Source organism: Podarcis erhardii, assembly GCF_964252035.2.
Source record: "Podarcis erhardii genome assembly, chromosome: 2".
Taxonomy (NCBI): Eukaryota; Metazoa; Chordata; class Lepidosauria; order Squamata; family Lacertidae; genus Podarcis; species Podarcis erhardii.
The window spans coordinates 76608731-76628450 of record NC_138498.1 but is presented as its reverse complement, the minus strand read 5'-3'; the positions used below and the strand labels follow the sequence as shown (position 1 = coordinate 76628450).

The 19720-nt window shown below is 40.1% G+C and overlaps 1 protein-coding gene across 24 annotated transcripts in view; it reads left to right on the top strand.

The window, feature by feature from the left end:
- PBRM1 (polybromo 1) overlaps nt 1-19720 on the top strand; it is a 58430-nt gene that overhangs the window by 12884 nt on the left and 25826 nt on the right. For 13 of the 24 annotated variants that reach the window (XM_081847096.1, XM_081847087.1, XM_081847095.1 and 10 more), the window contains exons 8-18: nt 775-873; nt 1885-1970; nt 3838-3933; nt 5968-6059; nt 7897-8110; nt 9733-9874; nt 10471-10568; nt 12871-13147; nt 13928-14033; nt 16333-16975; nt 18156-18367. In XM_081847096.1, the coding sequence (XP_081703222.1) occupies nt 775-873; nt 1885-1970; nt 3838-3933; nt 5968-6059; nt 7897-8110; nt 9733-9874; nt 10471-10568; nt 12871-13147; nt 13928-14033; nt 16333-16975; nt 18156-18367 (2065 nt within the window). Of the gene's footprint in view, nt 1-774; nt 874-1884; nt 1971-3837; nt 3934-5967; nt 6060-7896; nt 8111-9732; nt 9875-10470; nt 10569-12870; nt 13148-13927; nt 14034-16311; nt 16976-18155; nt 18368-19720 lie in introns of all 24 variants that reach the window. The other 11 variants (XM_081847090.1, XM_081847088.1, XM_081847089.1 and 8 more) reach the window with 1 other exon arrangement.

Genomic DNA, 19720 nt, shown 5'->3' with positions numbered 1-19720 from the left:
TAGCAAATTTAAAAGTAAATATATATGGAAATGAATGTTAAAACAATATTTTGGTTTTCTGGGGGCAAAAGTATGTTTAGGTTAATGATATTACTTGTGCATTTTGGGACTTAACTGAAATTGTTCATTTATGTCACTACAGTAGTGACAATCACTGATCAAGTAGGCTGGTTTAGACTAAGCAGTATAGGTTTAATAGACCATTGTTTATTTAAGCTGAGAAGGAATGTTTTGTCCAGGTGATCATTGTCCTTTACTCATCTTATGCAGTTGGTGCTTCTATCATAGCTCTTTTTTTTTTTAACACCACTGTTTTGCATTCCTTTTTAACTCATTTAATCTTTATTTACTAACCAGGATAGCTGGTGTTAAACCACAGTTTCCCAGTAGTTGGCATCGCACAGAGTAGGAAACTATGGTTTAAACAAGCTGCAGTAGACACCCTGAAAATTGTACACAAGCAGAATGAGGTTTGCGAGCATGACACTCATTTTCTCGTTAAATTAACCATTACTTATTAAGCCAAGGTCATTACATCTGAACTGGTTTTGGTACAACAGTTCATTTATGGCTGCTTCAGACAGTAGTCATTTCATGTGATTTATTGGACCTAATCTATGAGCTGCTTTCTGTACCATGATTTCCCACACAGTAGTTGCTCCCACGTGAAAATGACGACAAACTTGACAGAACTACGAAGAGGTTGAACTGCAACCTTTTACTATAATAAATAAAATTAATGCATACATAATATGTTCCATTTTTTGTTCTTAGAATGGAAGTTATAAAAGCATTCATGCAATGGCCAAGGACATAGACCTGTTAGTTAAGAATGCCAAAACTTACAATGAACCTGGGTCTCAGGTATTCAAGGTAAAGTAACTTAGCATTTTAATATGAAGTGTTTTATTCAAATGCATTTATCAGGTTTTGGAACAGTAAGATCTGTAATGATCAGTGCAGTTCTAAGTTAAACAGGGGAGGATATGAAATGGTGGATTCGCTGCCATTTCCAAAATCATGGTGCCATGCACCAGCCAGGCTGAAATGCAGGGGGTGGATTTTTACCTCTGTTTTGTCCCCATGCAGCACTTAATTTTTTATCTCACTCCACTCTCCAAAACTTAGTTCCAAAGGGGAAAATTTTTGAATGCCAATTTCAAGTCTTGGGATGTGGGAGACATTTCTGGGCTTCTCTGGAGATTGAAGGGGTTGCATCCGGCAGATCCAAGGCTTCCTCTGCACCACACATGGCTTGCCCCATTTGGGGGGGGGGGTTAATGTCACCTATAGCTGGCAAGGATACTGCTAGTGGAAGATTCATGCCATGGAAGAATCATGCTGTGGAATTTTCTGTCGACCTAACAGGAGCCGGTACTGTAGATGTGGCCTTTCCCACAACAGAGAAGCTCCTCCATGAACCTGGGGCTTAGATTGCTTTGTATACAGTCGTACCTTGGAAGTCAAACAGCTTAGTTCCCAAATGTTTTGGCTCCCGAACGTCACAAACTGTTCCGGTTTGCAAACTATTTTTGGAAGCCGAACATCCGACAATGCTTCCGCGGCTTCTGATTGGCTACAGGAGCTTCCTGCAGCCAATCAGAATCCGCGCTTTGGTTTTGGGACATTTTGGAAGTCGAACGGACTTCTGGAACGGATTCCGTTTGACTTCCAAGGTACAATTGTATTGTGTCCTGTACTCTGTTTAATACAGCATAAATATTGATATTTTTCCTTTACTTTCTTTATGAGAAGTTTTTATCTAAATGAATTTATGTTACATATTGTTTAAATACACTTTCAAGGCGCATTCGTCCGTAAATACTGATGATGTCATCTTTAGCCTTTAAAAATAAATAAAATACATTTTCAATTCATTAACAGGATGCAAATGCAATAAAGAAAATATTTAATATGAAGAAAGCAGAAATTGAGCATTCCGAACTGACCAAATCAAGTCTCCGAATCAGGTACCGTGGGCAGAATGAAAGTTACTCAAGTTTTCTCTTTACTTTAGAAAAACAATCTACAGAGAAATATTAGCTCACATTAACTTATGTTATATATTCTAGTATTTGATTTCAAATATCTCTGACCCTAACTTGTGGAGAAACAGCTGGATCTGGAAATCATACAGCCAGTTTCTTCATTTGTTAATGAACATAGATTTTCACAACAGTCTGAGCCATTGGAAAGGTTTGCATTGGGACTCTGCTGAACAGGCCAGACACCAAATGCCCCATAATCAACTTATCTTGACCTTATAAATAAAAAAATTGTCCAGTAGCACTTTATAGACCAGCTAAGTTTGTTCTGGGTACAAGCTTTCGTGTGCATGCACACTTCTTCAGATACACTGAAACAGAAGTCACCAGACCCTTATATATAGTGGGAGGGTGGGGTGGGATTTTGGTCATCTGCATACTATCTCATTCTTTTTCCTGTAGGACTAATTGTAGTCATTAACAGTCCTCAACAGGTTTACCATACCCATTGAGTCAATCACCCAGCTCCTACTACCCTTCTGAGAAAGAGCTTATACTGCACACAAAAGCTTATACCCAGAACAAACTTAGTTGGCCTCTAAGGTGCTACTGGACAGTTTGTTTATTTATTTATTTAGACTGTGTCAGACCAACAGAGCTACCCACCTGAATCTTATCTTAACCTTGTTTGCAGTTGATGCTACTGGGGAACATCTGTGCCTCATCTTTCCAAAGGATTATATTTTTGCCTAGGCCTAGACTTTCCACAACCATAGAAATTCAGCCTGTGCTATCTAGAGCCAGTTTAGCCTGACCTCCATCTTTGTGGCGATAAGTCAGTTCAGTTAATCTCAGTCAGAGGTTTGGTGACCACCATGACAAAATCTTCACGGTGCATTTCAGTAGAGGGCGTATTCCCATGTTTCCACAAATACAGTGTGATGTCCTGTGAATACTTGGTAGAAAATCCAATTGATACTGGTAAGACTTCCAAGAAAACATACAGAATATTGGGCTGCAAAGCTGCTGCTGCAGAAATTTCTGACATAGCTCACTTTTGTAATTCCCTTCTGCTTCAAAACTGTCCATTTGAAATTTTTAATATGAATTTCTTTTTGTTGCAAAATTTTGAAGTGAGAGCATGAAGGCCCCAAAGCTCCTGTACCTCAAGAGTAGAACTTGTGGTTCAAATTCTTTAACATCCCTCTTTATTAATGCTATGCAGTTGCTTGGTTTTTGAGTCTATGGTAATGGCAGGAATTTTCTTCAGTTTTTCTTGTATATTTTTCTTCTTTGTGTCTCCTGCATATATTTCAGAGCTTAAAATACTGTACTTTTTAACTACTTATTGTGTTTATGAACCTAGAGACCTTCTCTTATTGCTTTTCTGCAAGGCAGGTTGCTTGAGAATTGACCTTGACATGGCTTTTTGCCTCTAACACAGGTGCTTTTATTTGGTAATACATTGCACTTGGATGTGTAATTCCTTCCAGTTTGAAAATAGCACAGTTTTAGACGACTTTGCTTCTACTGTATGTTGGACTAAAAATGGAGGCTGCAGTTTTCACTGTATCTGCTTTGTGCGAAATTAATGGGAATAACCTCATAGTACAGATAAAAGAAACACTTTTAGCATTAGATAGTGGCTCCTAAAATGCATTACTCTCACCTTATATGAAGTTCAGTAACATTTAGCATAACCCTTTTCACTAAAATGTAATGGCACAACCCTTTTTAACTTATATTTCAATACTTATTCTGTAAAAAAAACTTCATCCTAACTGTATATCATCTTGGCTGTCTGGTGGATTTCTTTTTTTCACTTTCTCTGGCTTGTTCATGCTTCATAAAGGACTGCAAATTTGGCTGCTTCCAAGCTGACAGGTCCTTCCTCACAGGGTAAAGGCAGTGTTGTCGATGACAGAAATGCTGCTAATAAATATTATCGGTGAGTACTTATCTCTGGATGTGATTCAGTTCATCCACTTTTTATAATGGATTATGTTGGTTGTTTTCCTCCAGTCTCTAAATCAGAACGGTCCATTTCACTTACATGTGGAAGAAAATTTTTAAAAATTAAAAATAAGTAATTAGCTTGTTTGATTCCTGGAAATATTACAGCAACCTCTTTGTTTTCCTAAAATGGAATTACGTAGAATAGTTCAGTAGATGAAAATACTCAGTTGCCAAAATATACTTCCACAATTCAAAACAAGAAAGAGTTTTGTGACTCCTTAAAAGAGTAGCAAAATATACCGTGCCATAAACTTTCATGGACTAGCACCCAGTTCATCAAATACATAAAGTGTAATCCTCAGGTGTATGTGTGTACATGTGTATGTGCGCGCGTGCGCACACACACACACACTGGTGGTAGTGGTTGTAAGCAGTGAAGGAGAGAGCAGTGAAATGCAAAAAGAACTGTCAGTGACAAATTCATTTAAAGCAAGGATGGGGAACCTGTTTCCAGATGTTTCTGAACTACAACTCCCATCATGCCTGACCATAGACCATGCTGACTGAAGCTGATGGGAGTTAGAGGCCAACAACACCCAGAGAGCCAAAGGTTCCCCATCCCTGAATTAGAAGCAAAATGTTTGTAAAATAAGTACAATGACCCTTCTCAACAGGCAGTGATATTTGATTACCCAAGTGCATAAGAGCTTTGTTTTATCAGACCAGAGACCTTTCTATTCCAGCATTCTGTCTCCCACAGTGACTAACCCATAAGCAGGACTTGGGGCAAAGAGCCCTTTCCTGATTTATTCTTAAGGAATTATTGTTTTATTTGTATGCAACGTTAAGCAAATTTCTTTCTTCAATTAAACAAGATTTCATTATTTGGGTAAAACTCCTAGTAGAGAACTTTGGCAACTCAGCAGAGCCTAATAGTTTCAATTTCTCTCTCTCTCTCTCTCTCTCTCTCTGTGTGTGTGTGTGTGTGTGTGTGTTTTCGAATGATTTTGAGCGGGGAGAGGGGGTTTCCTTTACATAATTTCATTTTATTTATTTTATTAGATTTATATACCACCCTTTGTCAAAAGATCTGGGGATGGTTCACAAGATAAAGGCACAAATAAATAGTCAAAACAGAAGCAACAAAACAATAACACCCCCAAACGCATTTCAAAGCCTGTAGAACATTAATTGGCCAAAGGCCTGGTTGAAGACAAATGTTTTTGCCTGGTGCCTAAAAATATATAAGGAAGGTGCCAGGTGAGCCTCCCCAGGCAGAGCATTCCTCAAATGGGGAGCAACTGCAGAAAATGCCTGTTCTGCTGTTGCCACCCTCCAGACCTCTCTAGGAGGAGACATTTTAAGAAGGGCCTCAGATGATGAACTCAGAGTCCAGGTTGGCTTATATGGGGAGAGGCACTCCTTGAGGTATTGCAGTCCTGGGCATTTAATGCCAATAGTATTGTTGTAAGAGATCAGCATTGCGCATCTCAAACATTTGAGTTTCAGAACATTTTCTTACTTTAAATAATTCATAAGTCACAGCGTATGGAATGTATAATAAGCTTAAAATATCACTTCTTTGAGAAAACAGTGTATCAGCTGAAAGCAAGACAGTTCTTCCCATATAAAGCGTTTCATTAAGTTGATATGCTTACAAAGCTGGAGTCTTGTAATCTGCCTACTGCTGAGCCTAGTTCCGCAGCACAAATGCATCATAATTAAACTGCTTTACTCGTTTAATTATCAACTGCACTTTTAATCACAATTAAAATTAGCTTGAGTTTATTTTCAGAGGAACTCATGGGCTATAAATCTGAAACATTAGCTGGAAGAAAGCCGGTTCATAAATTTAAATTCTATCACCAAATTCATATAATGTAAAACACACACACACACATCCCTTCTTCTGTATGTTTATTTTTATTGTATCACTTAGATAAAAGCTCCTGTTTTAAATGTAGATTTATTCTTCCTCTCCCTAGGGAATTTTTCATTCAATAGCTGTTTTGTTTTAAATTCACAGTAACAAAAGAGCTGTCCAAGGAGATCGTTTATCAGCAATAACCATGGCACTGCAATATGGATCTGAAAGCGATGAAGATGCTGTTTTGGCTGGTAGGTCAATATCTTTAGGAAAAGGTCATTTGTGGAGTTCCTAGCCCTCCTGTCCTTTCAGATTAAAATGGGTGACAACCTTTTAGGTTAGTATCTAATAAAAGTGCATGTTGGACAGCCCTCCACATGTTGTTGGACTAGAACGCCTATACTGTGGTACCTCAGGTTAAGAACTTAATTTGTTCCAGAGGTCCGTTCTTAACCTGAAACTGTTCTTATCCTGAAGCACCGCTTTAGCTAATGGGGCCTGCTGCTGCTGCTGCGCCGCCGGAGAACGATTTTTGTTCTCATCCTGAAGCAAAGTTCTTAACCAGAGGTAATATTTCTGGGTTAGTGGAGTGTAACCTGAAGCGTATGAAACCTGAAGTGCATGTAACCTGAGGTACCACTGTAATCCCTGACCATTAGTCATGCTGACTGGGGCTGATGGGAGATGTAGTTCAGTAACAAGTGGAGGGCACCACATTGGCTGTCCCTAAACTACATTAATCCCAGGTCTATTTTGAACAATCTAGTGCATATTAAATTTAAATCTTACATTGCTTTGCAGGAAATACCTACGTTTAGACTTTCTCATCTCAGGAATGAGAGAGCACTTATTTAACCATGCCTCTTGTTCTCTTTAGAGTAAATATGCTAATCTGTCCCCCTCTCACCCAATTGTTCTGCTAGTGTCTCAGTGCCAGGGCTGGATTTAGGTTTGATGAGGCCCTAAGCTACTGAAGGTAATGGCGCCCTTTATAGGTCCAGCTGTCCTTTGTCAACAACAAATTGTCACTGTCTTTTGTGTTGAATATATGCTATATGGTAATTTATGGACCTAATAGGTATCTAAAGCCATTTGCACATAACAAAGTATGTATTTTATCAAAGTAATTGTTGAAAAGTCCATGCAGAATGTAAGTCCATGCAGAATGTAGGCACCCTATATATAGAAATGAGCAAACCAGTGATATTTTAGGGAGCAGGCTAGCAGGCAGGGCCCATTACTTACATCATAGGAGCCTACACAAAACAAAACACTGTTGCTGTATGTGGGTTTTATTTTATTTGTTTTTTATCTTATATTTTGGAAATGTACATCCAGGTTTTTTTTCCTTTAAATTTTTTTGGGCCCCCCCAAGAGAGTGGGGCCCTAAGCTATAGCTTGTTTAGCTTATACATAAATCCAGCACTGCTCTGTACTGACTCTTTTCATTCTTCTTTGTCAGTTTCAAAATTTTTGTTCCTGTATTTCAGATTTATGGAGCTGAGAGGTATATAATTTTCACAGAACGCAGCACAAAAATAACTCTTCCCTAATTTGCTTATATTATTGATATTCCCGTATCGATGGTCAGTGGCTGTTTATATTTTGCTTCTCTTATGGCCATAGCCTTTTCTTCCACATGAGTTTACGTTTTTTAATTTTGATTAGGGCCAGCAAAGACAAATGTGGGTAATGTGGCAGGTCCTTTTTGCATTTCTTTCATCATGGTTTCCTGCCTGGTTTCTTGAAGCTGCCACATTAGTAGATTTAAGGTTGTTTCCACATTTCCTGGATTTGCCTGTATTGGTCCTTTAATGTCCAATCCTACCTGTAGATAGTGAATGAATAAGTAACTACCTGATTCTTCCAGCCAACTGCAGATACTGTAAAACTGTTTTGAAGCTGGAGAATCAGCAGCATATAGCATAGAAAACCTGTAAGGTCTCAGTCTCTTATTAGAACTAGGAAACCAGCCAGGTAGCAGAAAGTAGATGCATTCTTCTTTGAACGATCCAATATTACCTCATTTACTATTTAAAACAGATAAAATGATGCTGAAATTGTGTAATTGTTTTTCCTCGTTTCTAGCTGCTGCCCGTTATGAAGAAGAGTCTGAAGCTGAGAGCATCACTTCATTTATGGATACTTCCAACCCTCTCTATCAGCTTTATGATATAGTTAGGAACTGCAGGAACAACCAGGGTCAGCTCATATCAGAACCCTTTTTTCATTTGCCTTCGAAGAAAAAGTATCCTGACTATTACCAACAAATCAAAATGCCTATTTCATTGCAGCAAATCAGGTAAAACTGGCGCGGCATAATGTTTGATGGTTTCAAGAACAGTTTCTTTACCAATCTTAAACCATGAGTTAGCTCTTGTAATGACTGTATTGTTGTATTTGACAGATTGTATGATTTTACCTAAATCCTGTATATGTGTATGTACAAGATTTTAAGCTCCTTGTTTTAGCAGTTGAGAGTGAAGAGTCTCTTTACATATTAAACCCTTGGAATGCCAGCATAATATCATATATAAGCTTTAAGGTGATCCAAATAAAGGTAGATGATTAATTCATAAGTAATCACATGGCCCTTCTTTCACTTTAGCCTTAATTATGCTTTAATCTACATATGAACGATTGAGATTTGATAACCCGAAATATCTCTAGAAGTACAATTCACCTGATTCTTTTTCTAATACGTTTGTTTCATGTTTGATCGCAGTAAGGATCTGACTGTTTATTTTCAAGTAAAGCACTAGTGTTAATATACGGTTAACATGCCCATTCTATTTTAGTTTTCATGAGACGTTCAAAGCAAGCACGTGAAGAGGGCAGTGGGGTTGTGAATAGGGCTGGACGATACCAGCTTTTCAACATCGCAGTGTATCACCAACCAAACATTGTGATACAGTAAAACATCACAATGTTGAAAAGTAGAGGGAGGAACAAGCTGTGTCAGGCCCTGTCCCACGAGGTGCCAGGGTGAAACCATCGCCACTCAGGAGCAGCGGTGGTTTCACCCATGATATACCACTGGGTGAAGGCGCCATCATGCTTTGGACCTCAAACCAGTCCTGAGTGATATATTGATAGATCACCCAGGCCTAGTTGTGAACCATGGTCAAGTGATCTCAGCTAGAAGTCTCAGTGTGATCTGAAACCCTGCACTGTCCAGTTCCTGATCACCCTAAGTTTTCTAAGCATACTCCTCCAAAATATACTTGGGAAGACTGGGGCTAAACATCCAGGATGGGAGCATGAGAGGCAGGGGCAGTGTGTACATTCTCATGACAGGTTGTTCCCTCACCCCCAGGCAGGGCATTTAAAATCACATTTCAAGCCTTCTAGTGTCATATGAGAGATGTTCCTGTACAGTGGTGCCCCGCAAGACGAACGCCTCGCAAGACGGAAAACCCGCTAGACGAAAGGGTTTTCCGTTTTGGAGGCGCTTCGCTAAACGAATTTCTCTATGGGGTTGCTTCGCAAGACGAAAAAATCTTGCGAGTTCCCGCAGGTTTTTTTCGCTTCCCCCCCCTTTCCTAAGCCGCTAAGCCGCTTATCAGCTGATCCGCTGATAAGCCGCCTCTCAGCTGATCGCTAAAAGCCGCTAGACCGCTAATAGCGTTAATCCGCTAAGCCGTCAATGGGCTTGCTTCGCAAGACGAAAAAACCGCTAGACGAAGAGAATCGCGGAACGGATTAATTTCGTCTTGCGAGGCACCACTGTATCTTGATTTTGGCATGTGCTTGGGAAACATTAGAATTATTTCTTTTTCCTTTCTAACTCCTCCGACGCTAGCTGAGGAGGGGAAACTGGGGAGGATATTAATTCAGCACTTTTAAGTTAGTAGATTATGTTTTATTTAAAAAGTAGCAGGAATTGTTGCACCAATGAAATGGAACTGATTATCTCTTCTACAGAACAAAACTAAAGAACCATGAATATGAAACTCTGGACCATTTGGAATGCGATTTAAACTTGATGTTTGAAAATGCCAAACGTTATAATGTCCCAAATTCTGCCATTTACAAGAGAGTACTTAAAATGCAGCAGGTTATGCAGGTAAAACTTCACACTCAAATAGCTATGTCTCTGGGGTTATTTTTGTAGGAGCTAGCATTTGGTGCATTTATATCTGCATTGGCACACTGCTGTGATAGTAATTCTTCTTGGTGCTATTTCTGTGTTTAAACTCTAAGCATTATTCTATATGTTTCCGAATGAGAGTTTTTAACTGATAGCCATATGGCTGGAAATACAAATGAATATTCTGGATGAGGAATGAATCATGCTAAACTAATTTTCTGCACTGGTAATCTGAAATCAGGTTTTTGAAGAAGACATTGTATACAGCTTTCAAGATATATGTATTAAGAGTAACTGATAGCTAGTAAGACATTTTGCAATAGAAGCTTAGATGGAAGGCTTGCTGTTCTGGAATAAGCTTGATTATTTAGATATTCTGTGTACAGTATTTAATATTTTGCTTTATACATGTAACTTGAACGGCTGAAAAAAAATCTTATTGCTGTCTATTGATGCTACTACTATATTTCTGCATTTCAGAATGAACATTATCTCTGGAGCTGTTAAATATTCATGCATTCAGCGGACATTCAGTGGATTGAATTTAACTCTAGGGATTTGTTTTCTTCCAGGCAAAGAAGAAGGAGCTAGCCAGAAGAGATGATATCGAGGATGGAGACAGTATGATCTCTTCTGCAACATCTGATGCTGGAAGTTCAAAAAGAAAAAGGTATGCACTCACTGTTAATAATAATTAGTGATTATTTGATTTAATTTTCAGTTATTTAAAGCCAGTTATGAGCTGTGTCTTTATTGACAAGGTGATCTATCAAATATGTAAATATACAGTTCACCAAAAAATAATAATATTATACCCTGGTCCATATGCTGAGGTGATAAGAAATTTTAAATGTGATATTTGACATAGGTATTTTATCTGAATATTCTTATTTTCTGTTAAAAGGTACAATACCATATAGATGGATAAGACTGCAATCAGTCCTATGCACTTAGCTGGGAATATGCCCCATTGAACACAGTTCTTACTTTCAAGTAAACTGTTGAATCAGAAAGAAAGGTGTATCTATTAAGGGGTTAAGTGTGGTTGGAAAAATGCTTTACTTGATTGTTCAAGAAACCTCTAAATGTTGGGATCCTTTGAAGACCCTAGAAGGTGGGACAGAAGGCTTCATATTTCCATTTTACTCTCTTTTCAGATAATACTGGGAAAGGTTCTCTGAATAATATGACTGTGAATGCAACATCACAGTTCACTTTTGAGATTAGTTTCACCACCATTGCTTTGACCTCGTTAGCTTAGCAGTTCCTTATACCCAGTGCTTTTTTTCTAGGGGGACGCATAACCCTAAACATTTTGTGAATCTAAGTTTGGCCTCATTGAGGGGCAGTATTTCAATATGAGTAGGAAAATGAGAGTACCCCTGAACATTTTCTTTAGAAAAAAAGCACTGCTTATACCAGATCATTGTGCTTGAGGGAGGGAGAGGAAATTCATTATATTAAATCAGGCTTCCTCAACCTCAGCCCTCCAGATGTTTTTGGCCTACAACTCCCATGATCCCTAGCTAGCAGGACCAGTGGTCAGGGATGATGGGAATTGTAGTCACAAAAACATTTGGAGGGCTGAGGTTGAGGAAGCCTGTATTAAATCTTTCAGAGCATGATTTTTAAAAGTGTTCAGTATTAATCTTCACAGTATTAATAGTTTTTCTATTTGTAGCACCAACCAGCCTGGTACCTGGGTGGTCATGAAGCAGAGAAATTGTAACTCGCCCACCTCGTCACCTGTGCCCTCCCCGGTTGCCATAACCCCTTTTAAAGGAGAGGAGAGCTTCAGAGATTGCTTTTTTGAAGTGTCGCCGCCCTCTGCGAAACTTCACTGCAGTCTTCTATAACCAGGGTGGAGGTAGGCACTTCACAGAGTGATTTAGGAAACCTCTCCGTGAAGTGCCTCTCCCCCATGTTACATCTTGCTGCACCTGCATTTAACAGAGGAGTGGTCTGTTTCACAGCAGCAGTGATCAACAAGGAGGCGGTGGCACTCATCTGACCTCCTGTTGCCTGTGTCACTGCTGCTTACTCCGAGGTGGAAGGGTGAGGTTGATGTTCTGCAAGCGCTCCTGTGCAACCAATCCCGTGCTCCTGTTTGCGCTGCGCTGACCTTGCACCGCCCCCTCTACCTCCCAGTGAACAGGAGGTCATGTGAGTGCCACCAGCTGCCACTGCGTAGTGGCTTGAGGCCAGGCTGCTTGAAGGAACACCTTTCCCCAGGTATTCCCACCAAGACTTTGAAGATCTTCATCCGATACCTTTCTCCAGGTTCCCCTGCTTCATGTGGTAATGCAGGCGTCTGCCGGGGAGAGGGCCTTTTCAGTGGTGGCACTTCATGTATTCCATGCCCTCCCCAAAGACACTTTCCTGGTGGCTGTGCACCAGGTGAAAAGCTTCCTGTCCATCCCTCCCACCGATACCTTTATAATAGCCTTTTAATGGTAGTTTTGGTGGTAATTTAGCTCTCTCAGTCAAGTTGCCCCTTCTGGTTTTGTGCTGGTGTAAAGTTTAAGCTGTTGTTCTATACCAGGCATGTCCAACCAGTAGATCACAATCTATCAGTAGATCCCCAGCTGATCTGGTAGATCGCGGGACCCTTATCGATCGTGGGATTAAATAAAGTTTACCAAAAGCTAACAAATAAAAATTGAAGAGCTCTGTGCAATATTACCCCCAAAAAGCTCAACAACTCTGGCTAATCCACCCACCTCACGCACGCTCCTCCTCCCTCCAATGACAAAGGGTAGATCACTGCCAGTTTTTTTTATACTGGGAGTAGATGTGCCTGTTCTATACAGTTTTAAATGTTTTCTAATGAATTGTTGTTGTTGGTATTATTGGATTTATTATTATTGGTAAACTTCATTCGATTTTGAATTTAAGAGGCTGTGAACCCCTAGAGAACATAGGTGGTAAAATTAATAAATAAGTATTCCCCTCCCCCCTTTCAAATCTAACAGCAAAAAGAACATAAAGAAGCAGCGAATGAAAATTTTGTACAATGTTGTTCTTGAGGCACGAGAGCCTGGCACTGGCCGAAGACTTTGTGAGCTGTTCATGGTGAAACCTTCCAAAAAAGACTATCCAGATTATTACAAAATCATCTTGGAGCCAATGGATTTAAAAACAATAGAGCACAATATCCGCAGTGACAAGTACGTTGGGGAAGAGTCTATGATAGAAGATATGAGGTTAATGTTTCGAAACGCAAGGCATTATAATGAAGAAGGCTCACAGGTACGTTCTCAAGAAATTTCTTTATAGCAGTTTATATGCATGCTCCTTGCTTACCTTGTAGAATATGTCCATCTCCACATACAAAAGAGCAAAAATGAATATCTGTCCTTAGCCTTTGGGTAAAGCAGCCTCCAAATATTATTCAGACTCACCTTTGGGTGGCAAAGGAAACCATAAAAAACATACCATGATCAATATGAGACCTTGAGATGGAGTGGATTATGAGACCAGAGAAATGCCTTTGCATAATTTGCGAACTATCAATCAGTGGTTTCCATATTGTGGGTTGGAGATATTTTGTGTGTAGTTTTGCCAGGACGCTAAACAGTATTGAGAAAGTGGAGCACCAGGAGCTAATAAAATAACTTTTTATACTGATGAACTAACAATACTGGGATCTGGCATGCCAGAGAAACTCTTCCCTGCCTTTGCATATATAACCTTATGGTTAATCCATGGAGCTTCCCGTGCCTTTAAGAGAGGCGTATGGAAGAGAGGGTTGTGCCCCACTTAGGTGGCTCATTACATATTCCGGAATCCAGTGCATTTATGGATGACCTTCTGCCTAATGGCAAAGATGGCCCTGATCCTACATCTTCTTTGTGCAGGGATAGAGCTTTCCCTGCTGCTATGTGAATGTTGTAGCTCATTCTAGGTAGGCGCTTTGGGTCATGTTAACAAGATTACCAAATGCACTTCCTCATTCTTAATTAGAACAAAAAGTAAAATCCTAATAGCCATTTGCTGTTTGTTATTTATAAATATTTTCATGATGAATAGGTTTACAATGATGCTCATATCTTGGAGAAGATTCTTAAAGAAAAGAGGAAAGAGCTGGGACCTCTGCTTGAAGATGATGAGGTTGCTTCCCCTAAATTGAAATTAAGTAAGGAACTGTTGTAAATTCCCAAGCCTGATAAATGAAATATAAAATGTTAACAGATTGCAGTCTTATTAAGCTGAGTAGTTTGCAACATTTCATCTGCTTCTGAAATACAGACTGAATTTGCCAAAATATTTTTTAGATTTTAAAATATAATTGAGTCCTGAGCAAAGGTGTCCTAAACTGAACTGTGTCAGAGCATTTATGCCAAGAAAGAGACAGTCTGCCCTGAATAGGGTAGAAGTGTTAAAGCACTGTTCTAAGCTTTTGTAACATGAGAAACAGTAAAAGCTGAAATGTTGTTAGATTTGGGGAACAGCATGAGAAGTTAATATATATTTCCCACATATGCCTCTTGCAACATATCTTCTTTTTCTCCCCAGTTTCTAGATTGGTACTGATCCATGTGATATTAATAGATGTAAAGTACTTTGTGATCCTCAGCAAAAGTTGCTGCAGAAATATGTTGTTTTCTAAAAACAACAACACAGAACTAGTAATAGAGCAAAGGCCCTTACCATTACCACTAGAGGAGCACTGATTTTGTGCAGGAAGGTTTTCATTTTGTATTTTTGCACAGTGCAGGGCCCAAATCATTATGTTTTATTACTCCACTACTGGAGATCATATGGTCGGTGGGGTTATTTTTTGCAGATTTTTTTTTTGTGCTTCTTTGTTTTAAAAGACAAACTGTATATCAAAGAAAAAAGAACCGAGAATGCTTGGCTTACTATGTATTGTTGACTATGGGTTGTAAGAATAGTAAGAAGTATAGAAGCATCTAAGACCAGCACATATACAGTGTTTGAAACTGAGATATGAAAGCTAGGAGCTGAATGGTACCTTAAACCTAGGTTATGGGTGCCAAAACGGAATGTCTAGGCACGCTTTTTTAATAACAAGAACGCAAAGCTGAAAATGAATGAACTGCAGCTGAAATATTATGTTCATTTTTCACATATTCTTCCCTTGCCCACCCCCTAATATTCTTAAGAGAGTCTCCTCTCTAGTCTTCAGAGAGTAGCTGGAAGTGGGGAGGCAGAAAAAAGGTCCTCCTTTCCTTCCACTCTGCAGTCATAATCTGAAATCTTAAGGGCAGTACTGCGCCCAGAGCTCAGAAACTGCTTGCGCTAATGAAATTCCCTGGCACAAAATGCACCTAAAACAATGGGAGTTTCGAACACTGCTCATGTCCTGTAAACCATTATTACCGTAACCTCTTGCACTTGGTAGCCCTGTTAGCTTCTGGGGCTGTTTTGCTAAAAACTGAAATGGTTTTGCTGTGCAAGATGTTTATTCTGGGATTTGAAAACTACTTTAAATAAATGAAGAATGTTTTATATTCAGAAAAGTTTTTTGTGCTGGGACTAGCAGTCACTGGCCATGATCCAGGGTTTCCAGTGTATCTACGAGGCAGTGAGGAAAAGAGGCTTCAGCATTCTTTTCTGTGTAGTGCTCTGTGTAAGGTTATTATAAGGAATCTCCCGGTGCACACACAATTCTCTTCGTTAAAGCCCTTTTCCAACAAAGCTTTGAGAGTGTGCCTTTTGATTTTGACATAAGCAATATGAATATGTTACGTTCTGCTTGGGAGGACCTGTAAAAGGTAAAGGTACCCCTGCCCATACGGGCCAGTCGTGTCCGACTCTGGGGTTGCGTGCTCATCTCACTCTAGAGGCCGTGAGCCAGCGCCGTCCGAAGACACTTCCGGGTCACATGGCCAGCGTGACGAAGCTGCAGCTGGCGAGCCAGCACCAGCGCAGCACACGGAAACGCCGTTTACCTTCCCGCTATAAAGCAGTCCCTATTTATCTACTTGCATTTAAGAGTGCTTTCGAACTGCTAGGTTGGCAGGCGCTCGGATCGAGCAACGGTAGCTCACCCCACCACGGGGATTCAAACCGCCGACCATACGATCGGCAAGTCCTAGGCACTGAGGTTTTACTCACAGCGCCGCCCGCGTCCCTGTAGTGAGGACCTGTAGCCTAGCCTTATTTCACATGACTCTCCAGATGCTCCGAGTCCACTGTTGCCCTCCAGATTCCTTCTGCAAAACACTTCCTTTTCCATGGTGTGTGAGTGTGTGTGTGAGAGAGAGAGGTGCAGACAGAGAAATTCTGATGTTTTCATATTGTTACGAGAGAAAATAAAAAGCACAAAAGTCTTGAGAAGGAGCTATGATGTGAAAGACACCAAATTGCATGTGTCTAATGTTACATGATATACCCAGATTAGTATTTGAGTAACTGAAGCCACAAGAATGTTGGCTTTTTTTGTCTAGCTTTAAATTTTGTTCCTCTAGGTAGAAAGACTGGCATCTCCCCTAAAAAATCAAAATATATGACTCCAATGCAACAGAAACTTAATGAAGTATACGAAGCAGTGAAGAACTATACAGATAAGCGAGGGAGAAGGCTTAGTGCAATTTTCCTGCGGCTTCCATCTCGATCGGAGCTTCCTGACTACTACCTGACAATTAAAAAGCCGGTTGATATGGAGAAGATCAGAAGTCACATGATGGCCAACAAGTATCAGGACATTGATGCCATGGTTGAAGATTTTGTAATGATGTTCAATAATGCCTGCACTTATAATGAGCCAGAATCCTTGATTTACAAAGATGCTCTGGTGCTGCACAAAGTTTTGCTAGAAACTAGAAGAGACATAGAAGGAGATGAAGATTCTCATGTCCCAAATGTAACACTGCTGATCCAGGAACTTATACATAACCTTTTTGTCTCTGTAATGAGTCATCAGGATGATGAAGGCAGGTGCTACAGTGACTCCTTAGCTGAAATTCCTGGTGTTGATCCTAATTTCCCAAACAAGCCACCCCTGACTTTTGATATCATACGAAAGAATGTGGAAAATAACCGCTACCGGAGATTGGATTTGTTCCAAGAGCATATGTTTGAAGTGCTGGAGCGGGCAAGGAGAATGAACCGGTGAGTAAAACTTTACCTTCATCAACCTCACTAGTAACTTAAGTTACTAGTGCTTGATTCAGGTAGTTAGCCATGCTGGTCTGACGCAGTTGAAATAAAAAAATAAAAAATTGTCCAGTAACACCTTAGAGACCAACTGAGAAGTGTGCATGCACACGAAAGCTTATACCAGAACAAACTTAGTTGGTCTCTAAGGTGCTACTGGACTTTTTTTATTTGTTATTTTTATTATTAGTGCTTGTGACACACCCCTATTACAGTGATCACTGTTGTCAGTGATACTCATACAAGATTCTGTAAGTTACTAGTGCGGGATTGGACTCTTATTCCAGGGGCAGGCATGAAACCACTTTCCATTAACTTTCCATAAATAGCTTTTGCTTGTTACCTTCAATGTTTAGTACCTTTAATGTCTCAGAAAGGTATATTTTCAGAAAGGTACCTTCATTGATTTTGCAATATGTAAGTTGGTTTTAGTTAGTTAAAAGCCAGATGATTATCTAACACACACACACACACACACACATATATATATATATATATATATATGCACACACACACACACTTACATACATATACATATATATATATATATATATATATATATATATATATATACACACACACACACACACACACATACATACTAAAAAGTGCTACAAGTTTTAGAGAAGCGTAAAAAAGCAACTTATACTACTGCATGATATGAGAACTGCAGATTTTGAGATGATATAGCAGGCATAGGCAAACTCGGCCCTCCAAATGTTTTGGGACTACAACTCCCATCATCCCTGACCACTTGTCCTGTTAGCTAGGGATGATGGGAGTTGTAGTCCCAAAACATCTGGAGGGCCGAGTTTGCCTGCGCCTATGATACAGCAAGACTTTGGTCCAGTAGAATTGTCACAATCTCTAGCCAATTAAACCATTGTTTATTGTCCAGAGAATGAGCCTTGTGCCCCTACACTTTCAGCTTGCCTTTCCCTCCTCCCCTTCTGCACTTCTACCCTGGCTTACTAAATCACACTTTTCCATGACATCCAAACCAGGGTCGGGGGGGGGGGGGGCAACAGTTGCAAACAATGAAATTTCTTTTTTTTTTTCCCATGACACATTCATGCTTCAGCTACAGTAATCTTGTGTATGTTGTCATTTCATGCAGTTTCTCTTTTCTTTAAAGGACGGATTCAGAGATTTATGAGGATGCAGTGGAACTTCAACAGTTCTTTATCAAAATCCGTGACGAACTCTGCAAGAATGGTGAGATCCTGTTGTCACCAGCCCTCAGCTACACTACCAAGCATCTTCATAATGATGTCGAAAAAGAGAAGAAGGAAAAGCTTCCTAAGGAAATGGAAGAAGACAAACTCAAAAGAGAAGAAGAGAAGAGAGGTAATTGTACTTAATTTAAATGGCTTCACATTGTCACTCTTCGTTTAGCAGATACTCACTGAAAGGAGACGTAGGTGAACCTTCTCCAGCATTATCAACATTGCTTGAGAGAGGATGGGCAGTATAAGATGAATTCGTAAATGAGGTGATTTGTACATTTGTGTCATTCAGCTCTCTTGTTCACCTTGACACTGATGGAAGACAAGGAAAATGCCACATTTACAATCTACCCTTCTGGGTCATCTTCCCCAGTAAGATACCGTCAAATGTAGAAAAGTAATTGGTCAGATGGTTGTCAACATGTGTATTTCCTACACAGCCTTCACTGAACTATTCAGATGTGCTTGCCCCTACATGTAATTCAGTCATGAGGGAAGTACTGTTCAGCAGAGCTCAAAACTGCCAACTCAGCTGGTAAATTGCAAGTCTTACACATGGTAAATATATTGTGAGTGTAGTGATTGTATTAGTATCACTGGCAACAGTGATCACTGTAATAGGGGAGTGTCACAAGCACTAGTAACTTATATACGCTTGGTATTATATGTATGTGAGCTGGGAGCTTTTTAAACAGTAATATGCATTACTTCATTTCAAAATGTGGTAAGCCAGACCTGCTGCACCTGGGGACCCTTATGCTCGTGTTGCTATGTGGGGCCTTAGACGTCTGCCCAAAGTCCTGATGGTACAACTGGCCACAGGCCCCCTTCCCACCTTGCCACACCATTTTGAATACACTGCCAAGTCTGAAATGCTTTCTTCCTGTTCATTCTCGCCTCCTCACCCCTCTTCGGAGGCCCATTTCAGTGATCAGGGCATGCTTCTTGCAAAAACATTCCTCTTTAACCAGGCCTTTGGCTAATTAACATCCAGTACCCTTTTAAATGCCTTAGAATCATAGAATCATAGAGTTGGAAGAGACCACAAGGGCCATCGAGTCCAACCCCCTGCCAAGCAGGAAACACCATCAGAGTACTCCTGACATATGGTCGTCAAGCCTCTGCTTAAAGACCTCCAAAGAAGGAGACTCCACCACACTCCTTGGCAGCAAATTCCACTGTCGAACAGCTCTCACTGTCAGGAAGTTCTTCCTAATGTTTAGGTGGAATCTTTTTTCTTGTAGTTTGGAACCATTGCTCCGTGTCCGCTTCTCTGGAGCAGCAGAAAACAACCTTTCTCCCTCCTCTATGTGACATCCTTTTATATATTTGAACATGGCTATCATATCACCCCTTAACCTCCTCTTCTCCAGGCTAAACATGCCCAGCTCCCTTAGCCGTTCCTCATAAGGCATCGTTTCCAGGCCTTTGACCGTTTTGGTTGCCCTCCTCTGGACACGTTCCAGTTTGTCAG